This window comes from Atta colombica, unplaced genomic scaffold (genome assembly GCF_001594045.1).
Source record: "Atta colombica isolate Treedump-2 unplaced genomic scaffold, Acol1.0 scaffold181, whole genome shotgun sequence".
NCBI lineage: Eukaryota > Metazoa > Arthropoda > Insecta > Hymenoptera > Formicidae > Atta > Atta colombica.
The window spans coordinates 34,722-46,111 of record NW_017259273.1 but is presented as its reverse complement, the minus strand read 5'-3'; the positions used below and the strand labels follow the sequence as shown (position 1 = coordinate 46,111).

At 30.8% G+C, this 11,390-nt stretch overlaps 1 protein-coding gene across 1 annotated transcript in view; it reads left to right on the top strand.

Moving 5' to 3' along the window:
- The window catches only part of LOC108686455 (transcription factor IIIB 90 kDa subunit), a 67,160-nt gene that overhangs the window by 54,823 nt on the left and 947 nt on the right, over positions 1 to 11,390 (top strand). Inside the window, exons 10-13 of the mRNA XM_018191780.1 lie at positions 1,211 to 1,366; positions 1,451 to 1,527; positions 10,216 to 10,447; positions 10,513 to 10,660. Coding sequence (XP_018047269.1) covers positions 1,211 to 1,366; positions 1,451 to 1,527; positions 10,216 to 10,447; positions 10,513 to 10,660 — 613 coding nt within the window. The remainder of the gene's footprint in view (positions 1 to 1,210; positions 1,367 to 1,450; positions 1,528 to 10,215; positions 10,448 to 10,512; positions 10,661 to 11,390) is intronic.

The following is an 11,390-nucleotide window of genomic DNA, read 5'->3' as shown; positions in this document are numbered from 1 at the left end:
TGTGTGTGTGTGTGTGTGTGTGTGTGTGTGTGTGTGTGTGTGTGTGTGTGTGTGTGTATAATATATATATAATATATATATAAAAATTCACATTGAATTATTTAAAGCATTAAAAATACAGCTTCGACCATTATAGACTTTAGTATTCTTACTTGCTATATTTATAGAAGGTATTCCACATGTCCTCCTTCCACTTCCATACATGCTTGGCATATGAAGTATGTATGGAAATTGAATGAGCACATACAGAACGCAATTGTTCTTGTACTTAGTTCTTTACTGTATCTAAATGTATATAAATCAATCATATTCAAGAATCTTACAACAGTTGCAAAGCTGCTTTTTCTGCTGAACGCAGCCATTCATGATGCTAACATAAAAAAATGTTTACATCTCAGAAATTTTGATCTTTCCGTTGTTCATTAAAATTTTTTTTACTCACAATCAGTATGGTGTATACTATCTATCATATAAATGCTGAATGATTTTTTTTTAATACTATATAAAGAATAGAATTATTAATTGTATAATTTCTCTCATCATTTTATCAACTCTACATATAAGAATATAAAAATATTATAGTAGTAAACATGAAGTTAATTTAATATGATTTTAAGAGATACTAACCATAAAATATTTGGTAAAACTGCAGAAAAGGGGAGCAGTTGCCGTTACGAGTGATCTCCAACAGATTTTAGCCATCGTTCGTCATTCATTAAAAAGTTATTAACAAAAAAAATTTGAAAAATGATGTCTCTCTTCTACTATATACTTCTACTATATAGGGATGTATCTCTTATCAGAGCGGGAGGTGAAGTGGAAGTCGTGTGTCCCTAAAGCAGGGAGACAGGTAGGGTGAGAAGCGCTTCATGTTGAAGCCGCACGCCCCTAAGCAGGGAGAGAGATGAAGTGAGAGTTACTTCGCGTGAAAAGTCATTACATAAACAAGGAAGGATATAAGAATAGTTTTTAATATTATAGCAGAAACAAAATATTATTTTTTTCAAACTTTTTTTGTTAATAACTTTTTAATGACGAGTGACGACTAAAATCTGTTGAAGATCACTCAGGATGATGACCTTGACATCATATGTCAAGATCATTGGCGGTTGCTCCCCTTCTGCAGTTTTATTCAGTTTTAATTATATAATTGCATTATATTTATAGATTTTGTATTAGTAATTGTCTTACAGTATAGATAAATTTACAGCTTCTTCTATAGAGAATGAGGATGCAGATAGATTTATTCGGGAAAGTAATTTGAGCATAATCCAACAATATGTTGAGAATAATATTGGTGATTCTGATGAGAAAATTCATGATGTGATTTTAAATGAAAACAATAGTACACTTATAACTGGATTAGGTGAGCATATATTTATAAAAAATTATATTACTTATATTTTGTCAACATATTTTTAATTTTATGAATAATTTTATGAATATACAGGTCCGGACATAGCATCTATGATATCAGGAAATGATCATTCAAAAGAACTCAACGAGAAAGATAATAATTTTGAAAATGTAAGTATTTTCCTTCTTTTTTCAAAATTAAATTACAAATTTTATTTATAAAGTAATATTTCATTTACACTTACAAGAAAATACACTCCAGTATCTTATTTTTTTATAAGCTTTGGATTTATTATATTGAATGCTTTGTAACAAAGATAAGATGACACAGTGTAGAATGCGCGCACTTGCTCACGCACTCACTCAACATTCGCACTTATTCACACACTCACTCACCCCCCCTCCCCCCCTTTCTCTCTTCTTCTCTCCCTCACTCACTCACTCACTCACACACTCATTCACTCACTCACTGAAGCACACGCATGCATGTGCGCGCGCATACACAGTGAATTATAAGTTGCTTTCCATTTGCACATAAGTGGAACTGAGTCTGAAGTGAGCTGAGTATTTAATACTCAGATTAATGACATCGTTATTTGCTTGCTTTGATTGGTCTCGATCGTGTGCAGATTATAGACAAAAACTCAGTTAAATCTCACTTGTCAGAATGCAAAAAAATGCGCGAAATTCAACTGAATTATGACGTCACAATTGAGAATTATCTAAGAATTAATATAAATGGAGCAACTATTATTACAACCTTGTTTGCCAGTATGAAACGAAGACGTAATGATGTACTGTGTTATCTGTTTACACTGATTCTCAGTTACATATTTTGTCTGCTAAAAAGTACCGTGTATAAATTAGATTAGTATAGCTTAAAATAAAATAGAAACTAGTATTGATTAAATACAAATAAAACATATCTCTTTTATAAATATTCTTGGAAATGCTGGCCTAACAATTTATTGAACGAATAATCGTTACACAGTAAAAAGAACTTAAGTGGCATATATACGAAAGGGCATCAAATAGATATGAATATTGCTCGAACAAAAAACCATAGTATCTATTACAACGTAGGGATAATCGAAAATAATAACGTTTAATGCAGTCTTGCACTTGAAAAAATTTTATTTTATTTAATATAGTTGAGTCATTATAGTACACAAAAAAAAAAGAATCTCTAGAAGGTTCTAAAAAGGACGTAAGGCGTTATGATAGAGCCCTATGATAAATCATTATCGATCATATAATCAACATTAGATATCAATTTGTAACATTCCCCTCACTTTGAGTTACGAGAGGAACTCAACTTAAAGTAAATTAAAATAAGATAATGTCATTAAATCTAACGATTATTCTAACAAAAGGGAAATAAAAATCTAAAACTCGAATCTTTTTAGGGTTTTTACACGTCTACCACTCCTGGTTCGGACTTCTTTTATACCATCTGACGTGATTAGGTTCCTGCTCCATATCCTTGGTTATGTCCGTACTTTGTTCCGTCTTGACTGTATTCATGCATGTCTCCAGGATACAGTCGTTGAACAGGCCGCATCAATTCTCCGGATGCAGTCTTTACTTTGATTACTCATACAATACCATCTTTGCTTGGAAACATCCGAGCTAATGGCCAGTCGTTTCAAATTGTCATGACTTAAAAGAACAATATCTCCTTCTTACTGCTGTTTTTGTTCCTGCGAGATAACTGAACTCGAAATGAAAGCGTTTACGTAAGTCATCGCAAGCTCTGGCGATACTTTATTCATTTATTCAAATTGATTTCCAACTTATCCAAATCAGGTATTTTATTTGCGAAGTTTCTTGCAAAAAACGCATCGGTATCAGAGGCTTCAGTTGCGTCGGATTGTCTGCTAATATCTCAGAGGATGTGAATTGTGATGGCTTCGCAGTCACACAGGATCGTACTCATTTCTTCGTAAGAAAGACAAGACGTTTTTAGCGTTTTTCTTGAGCAAGTCTTTGGTTATTCTAATCAGACGCTCCCATCATCCTCCCCATAATGGAGGATTGAGGCGTCAATCCATTTTCTGTTGTACTAAATTATTTGATTTTGTTCCAATCGATTTTGCGGAACTCCAAGAAAATTTTTCCCATTATCTGTGTAGATTATTGACGGTCTATCTCTTCTGGCGATAAATCTATGTAGTACTTGTAGAAAGAAATGTAATGATCTCCAAATGGATTGCTCGATAAACTGCACATGTAAATAAACAAATCCATATTTTCTCTAAGAACAATGATCCTGCGTAGTCTATGCCAACAATTTCAAATGCATTGGCTTCTTTCACTCGTTCACTCAGCAGATCCTCTGAGGTAGGTTTCTAATTTGTTGATCTTGTGTCGTTTACAAATCACGCAGTTGTTTATCACAGATAAAATCGTACTGCAGCTCTACAAGGATCCAGAACATTTCTCTCAAATTACTCTTCACGATCTGGATTCCTGCGTGATTCAACTGCTGGTATTTATTCGATTAATTTCTTGGTCAAAGAGTGTTTTGGATCTACTATGATGGAACAGTAGAAATCATGCATATCTTCTCTATTAATGACTGACGATTTCAATCGTAACAGTCCATTTTCATCTTCGTACACTTTCAATGTGCTCAACTTTGGCTCATTTACTCCGTTGAAGGATTCTTGTTGACTCAAGACTCATTTTAAGACCATGAACTCTACAGTATTCTTTTTTATAATCAATTCTGTTGATTCTGTTGATCTCAAGGCTTGACAGTTATTGATAAAACGAAGAATCCACATCATGGATTTACATCACATTTATATTATCTTGGAATACTTGGACTGCCCTTTCATATATCAATTCTCTTGTTGCGCTACGAGCATATACGTTTCTTCTAGCACCATGTTGTTCGATAAGAAATTGTCAGCTGATTTCTTCATTTCCTCATAGATCTCATTCGTAATATAGTCACTGATAGGCCAACAGTTCTTATCTGTCGGACTCTGGTCCCTTCCACCATCGCGATTGTATCAAATGCTTTACCATATATCCTCGCGAAGGCAAGTCTGCTGGATTTATGATTCCTGGAACATGATACTATTGATTCGGATCTGATAGCTTATGTATTTCTTCCACCCGATTAGATACGAATGTATTCTATGGTTTGTCTCTTTATCCAGGCCAGAACTGTTGTAGAATCTGATCAGAAAGAAACATTTGCTTGTTTTTCGTTTAAAGCATCTTTAATGGAGTGCCATAATCTAACACCAATGGTGGCCACAAGTAATTCAAGTCGAGGAATCGTTGACTTCTTTATCAGTGCCACCCTGGATCTAGCGGCAAGAAGTTGCAAGTAAACGTCTTTTGTCTCTTCCGTGCAAATACAACCGCTGCGTATGCAGCAGACGTGCGTCTACAAATATGTGAAAGATCAGATTCCTTGTTTCTTCGTTTCGTCGGAAGTCTCAATGTGGTATCCTTAGCTTCTTCAACCAAGAGAACTGTTGTTGCCATTCGATGAAATCGTTCTTGATGTTTTCTGGTACTTTTATATTCCAACTTATCTTGCGACCAGAGCTCCTGTAATAGTAACTTGGGTTTCAAGAATATAGACGAAGATACGCCAATGGGATCGAATATTCGTTGTGTCACTTATTATATAATATAAGCTTCTTGATGTAATCTTTACATCAGTCTGTAGTTCCAATAGGAATGAAATTAATCTTAGAGTGTCGTTTTTCTTATTTCAAATCGAGTATCGAAATAGATACTTCCTTCTTGTCTTGAATATTTGCCATGGAAATCAAATTTTCCTTTTGCCATGGCTCATTCAGCTTCTTCTTTAAATAATAACTCCTCCTTTGATTTGATGCTGATTACGCAGTCCACATAAAGGATTTCTGAAAATATTGAATAATAACTTTTCTCTTTTCGTTTGTTTGTAATGCTCTTTGTAATGCTTTTTCTAAGTGGTACTCTATGGTACCTCCTAATAAGGAGCTGCTAGATACACCGAAAACTACTCTCCGATGTCAATATATTTCTATCTATTCTGGGAACATCTTTTTCCACCAGAGAAATCGTAATACATTTTTGTCTTTTGATGAAATACTTATTTGCAGAAAGACTTTACAAATATCCGAAATTACTGCTATCCTCCGTCGTCTGAAACCTAATAATATATTAGGAATCAATCCAATCAGGACCTGTTTTCAGACATTGATTAAGTGAGAGTCCATTATTTCCTATTGCTGAGGCGTCAAAAACTGGTCTTATTCTGGTAATGCTGCCTTCCTTGATCACATGTCTATGTCTATGTGAAAAGTAATATTCATCTTGTTTTATCTCTCTATCTGGAACTTTCTTGATAATTCCCTCTGTTAATTATTTATTGAATATTCTCTGATAATTATCGTAAAGATCTTGTTTCTGAAATTTTCTCATTGATTCTAACCGGCGCTTTTCATCATTCTTATTAGCCGTCAAAAATAAATGATCATATCTCCAGAGAAATGATATTTCGTACCTTCCATCTTCATTCATCTTAATTTTTTGTTGAAAATGCTCCTTTACCTCTATCTCTAGAGAAACATTTTTTGCACAAAGGTTGCATAAAGAGCATAATATAGTCAAATACACAGGTTATTAGTTGCGCTGTAATCTATTTGAGATAATCTTTACAATTTTAATTACAAAAACGATTCGGCCTTCCTCAGTATCTTCTAACTAGATTTAATTCGAAAATACAGTAAATTCTAATTTTCGCAAGAGAAAAAAATCTTAGTCATTATAATGTATTTTAAGTTAATTAATATAACGCTGAGTGAGAGTCAATAGATTTTTTTCTTGTGAGATAGTAGAAAGCACATATTGATCCGTTAGTGATTGTTAGTCTCCTTATCGTAAAGAGTTTTCAAATTCTATTACAATTTGCAATTGTTAGTTATAAATCCATTTTTCCCTACAGATCAAATTCGTAAATACAATAGTAAACCTTTGCTTGACGTACATGAATGCAGTAGAAGTTACAATTTTTCGATGAAGAATTATACAATCTTTATAATTTGATTTTATATTTTTTAAGAATGAAAGAAACTTTCTTGAGTTATGCTTGTAAAATGAATTTTAATGTTACTCTGTGTTTTGTCCTTTTATATTTATATTTGTTAGAAAACTTATTTAGAGAAGAAAGAAAAACAAGGAAGGGGTAAGGAAGGGATAAGTGGAAAGGGGTAAGTAGAAAATTATATGTTGAGTAGGGATAAGTATAATTCTTAGTGTCACTTTGCTTATTCAAACCTGACTTTTATTTCTTTATATGTATCATTTCGGAAATGATTCTCTTGTAATATGAGGGTTCTCAATCTAGGATTAAAACATTATCCCAATCTAAGATATAATCTTCATTCAAATGATGGCTCAAAACTACAGATAATGAATTTATTGTACGGATAATAAAAACGTCTTTTGTTTTCTTTAATACCGAATCCGTTATGCCCAAGGTATCTAATTCCCAATAAGTCGGCGATATTCGCATCTTGAGCATACATCGAGACGATCATGAGTATAGAATTCTCTCTTCTCTTAGAATGAATGTTAATTTTTCCTATTAATGTCCAACCGAGCAACGTTTCAAAACGACCGCTTCACACTTGAGTTCCTTTCTCTTTCCAGTCATCAACTTTCTGTCAATATCTGCTCCTATTAAAACAACTATGGGCTTGTCTCTGTTATCGACATCGGTAAGTTTTATTCCTTGCTGTTGCAATTGTATGGGCCTTTATTTACCGAAGAATCATTCTAACAGATGACAAAGCAACAAAATTATAGGAATATGAGTTATCTAAGCTCTTTATGGAAATCTTGTATCCTTTATGCATGGTTTGGATTTCGCGCCGCCAAATAACATATGTTCGATTTCTTGTTCACTTATAATCTCGAAGCCTAATTCCTTGGCATAATGGTCTAATACGATTTATCTCGTGTCGGAAACCGCTCGTATCTCGTGCTCTTACGCGCGTTAAATAATTTGAAGCATTTATAGAAACACCTTACATGTTAGATGGACACTAGCGAGATTATATTGCTACTGCGTCTCATTAGTTTTCTCTATTTGATCCTTTCCTTGAAATGCATTTGGCGTGCTATTGCGACACATAAGTAGCACATGTTTCTTGTTACACCAAGCACATTTTTCTTTGTGGCGGCAGAACTTAAAACTGTGTCTTATAGTGACTCTAAGGCACGCAAATGAGTTTCTATCATAAATTTGAGATAAAGACGTATGTGTACTTACCTTTATCTTGCTCAATACTAATTTAAGCATCTCGCGTACGTAAACTTCGATAAGTAAATCTTCTCTGCCAAAACAATTCTTGAGACTCGTAATTACCTTGTCGTAGTTGACAGTCGGTGGAAAACTGTTGACTTGCTCGCTCGCTCTAGTTATTACCCTTTGTTATTGCCTGTATTAAGTATCGGTATCCAATCGATCGATGTCGAATTGCACGATGTCATGATTTTTACATACAATGAAATAATTATTATAATTGAAATCTAAGATATACATTATATTTTTCGTGTTCAATAAAACAATATCCAATCGATCTATGTTCAATCGAGCGGTGTCCACTTGATCAGTGTCGAATTGATCAATATTCAATTGAACGTGTCCAATTAAGCGTGTCCAATTGGGATTCTTCCACGGAAATGCTATAAGTTCTCCGATTTCTGCAAAATATAACATTAAACGGTTTTTAGAGTCGCTGGTTTTAAAATTCGGATTCAAAATTTGAAAATTCACAATGGTTGAATATGGCAGATGGAAAAGTTAAAAGTTCTCCGATTTCTGCGAAATGTAACAGGAATGTTAAAGGGATTTTAGAGTCGTTGATTCCGAATCCAAATTCAAAATTTAAAAATTCAAAATAGATGAACTAATATAGCGGACAAAAATGTTAAAAGTTCTTTAATTTCTGCAAAATGTAGATCAGCGCGTGTGTAGTAGTGATAATTTCATAAAAATAACATTTTCCAAGTGATACGTAGGTACAATATATCATTCGTATAAAGAAAGATTTAATATTAATGATTGGCCAAATTTAATTTTAAAAAATATGTACTTCCAAAAATATAAAGCATTTAAATTGCATTAATTGTGTGAAACTATTTTTTAATAAAAAGTAAGTCCCAAAAGCTTCGGTAATATTTTTAATTTTTAAAAAATAAGACTCAGTATACTACGTATATAAAAGTCTTTCTATTATATTTTAGCCCATAGTAATAATTATTTAATCCTCCTTTAAAATATTATATTACAAAATTGCGTTACTTTACTCAATTCAAGGGTTATTGCAAGGATATTATAAAGTATTAATTAACTTTTTTAACTTAACTTTTATCTTTTTAACTTAGCACTACCTAACTCTGCTAAAAAGACTACAATATGATATATATGCAAGTACATATATAGTGTATATTAGTAATTCAAAATTGAATTATTTAAAGCAATGAAGATCTAGCTTTGACCTTAATAGGCATTTTTCTAGTATTGATTGTGTTTTTCACATATGCGGTCTAAAATAGAGATTTTTATTGAAATAAACTTAAAGTATTTCTCAAAAATAATTATTATATCGCCAACTATTTTGATTAATTAATTATATTGATTTGATTAATTAATATGTATAAGCATATATATACATAATCGCTATTAAAAAATCACATTTACAGTTTCTCACAATCCTTATTTATATACAAAAGTTTTTCGCAATTAAGGATGTTTTATATACATTTTTGAAATAATAACAAAATTATGAAAAAAATTACAAATTATTCTAAATCACGTTAAAAATAATATGACAAATTTGGTGACAGTTAATATCTAGATTATAAGTTATTTTAATAAATAGTAGTATTTTAATAAATAGTAATATTTTAATAAATAGTAATATTTTATTAATCTGTGTTCCAATAAAAATATATGGAAATATATTATAAAATGATAAAAATTTCAATTTTTTAAATACATTATGTATTCAAGATTATTTATGTAAAATTACATTGCGATGCATTAATTAATTGTCTAATAAATAAATAAAATATTTATTTGTTCTATATCTTTATAACTATAATAATCAATAAATCGCAATGAAACTTTGCATAAATTATTTTGAATATTTAAAGTATTTATAAAAGAAAAAATATAAATTTTTTTATAATTTTTAAAATTTTCATTTTTAAAAAACAATAAAAATAATAACAAAACAAATAAACTACAAAAATGTGTTTCTAATACATCTTTAAAGTAGAACAAATCACAATAACATCAAAATGACGTTAAATTGAATCGTGATTGATAAAAAAAATGACTTAGCAATCCAATTTTGAATTTTAACATCGTGATGATTTTTTGTTCTATTTAAATATGTTTTTCAATTTATTGCATATGATAGATTTTAGAAACACTTCTATTAAAATATTTCATATGATATATTGCAGAAGCTTTTCAGAACTGTTGCACTTGAGATGTGAAAGGTTGAAACAGTTCTGGAAATTTTCCGCAATAATTGGTGCTATATGGGTATACTTATCTAAAAATCTATAAATTTGTAGACTCATTTTCTGATTTTTGTATTATGTATTATTAAATATTATATTTTTGTCTTTATTATTTATGGGATCATAGAGAAGTATGCAATATTATATCACATGTAAGATATATCCACACAACTAGCATAGCCGCATAAAGAAAATTATATGTATCTTTATAGGAGAAACGATTAATTTTCTTTATGCACATGTTCATGCGGCTTTGCAAATTTTTGTGGATGTACTCTTAAATATTTGAAATAATTAAGGTTTTGTTTTTAGTCTTCTGAAGAAATTTACGCAAATGATATCGATGATGAAGAATTGGACAGTTACATTCTTTCGGAAAAAGAATCGCAATCTAAATCTGCTCTTTGGAATAAAGTAAACGCTGATTATCTTGTTCAACAAAAAGAAAAGGAAGAAAAACGTTTGAAAGAAAAAGAAGAAGGTAAACCTGAAAAGAAAAGAAGAAGAACGACCAAAAAATATAAAACGCCTGCGAATACTGCAGGTAAATTTTCTATTTTTCGTTTAATTAACTTATTCATTATTATTAAACTGTTTTTTTTCCTTTAGGCGAAGCAATTGAAAAAATGTTGCAAGAAAAAAAGATATCTTCCAAAATCAATTATGAAGTGTTGAAAAATTTAAATAATCAACAAAGCAATGAAGATTTACCTATCACAAACACATCGGAATTGGACACAATAAGTTTTAAAAAACCGTTAGTGCATTATTTTAGAATTACAGTCAAATCGATTACGGGCAAAGTCCACATCACACAAGTATCCAGACAATGCTGACATTGTATATATAGCAAGCAGCTTGTGTAATGTCGATATTGCCCTTTATGCAAATTTTGCCCGTAACAGATATATTAACACTATTATTTTTATTATTAATTGATTAATAATAAGCATTTTTAATACATTAACGCTTATTAATTTTAATAAATAAGTCGTCACATAATTAATCATATAAATAATCACAAAATAGTAAATATATACATATTTTCAATGCAGGAAAAAAATTGAAATGGATTTATAATAGAAATGTTTATTTAAAGGATGCGTATAAAGAAATTTGAAATAAGTATTTTGCATAGTAATTATAAAAACAAATAGTATTTATTTATTTCAAATAGTATTTTTCATAGATTCAATTTTTAAACATTTCTAATGAATTCATTCCAATTTTTTCCCTTTTTTTTCTCTGTAAAGGATAATAGTATGTTTAGTACAAAAATGAGTCCACTTACTATGATTATAGCAGATCGATTGATAACTTCTTCCTGAAAACCACTTACAAGAGCATTTTACGTTTTAGAAGTTTTTATAGTATCACAATATAAGGCAAACAATACCATCGGAGTTCTTTCACTGTGATGTATAATTGACAAATCAGTTCGAAACAGCATCGAGCAATATATATATATATATATATATTGTTAACAT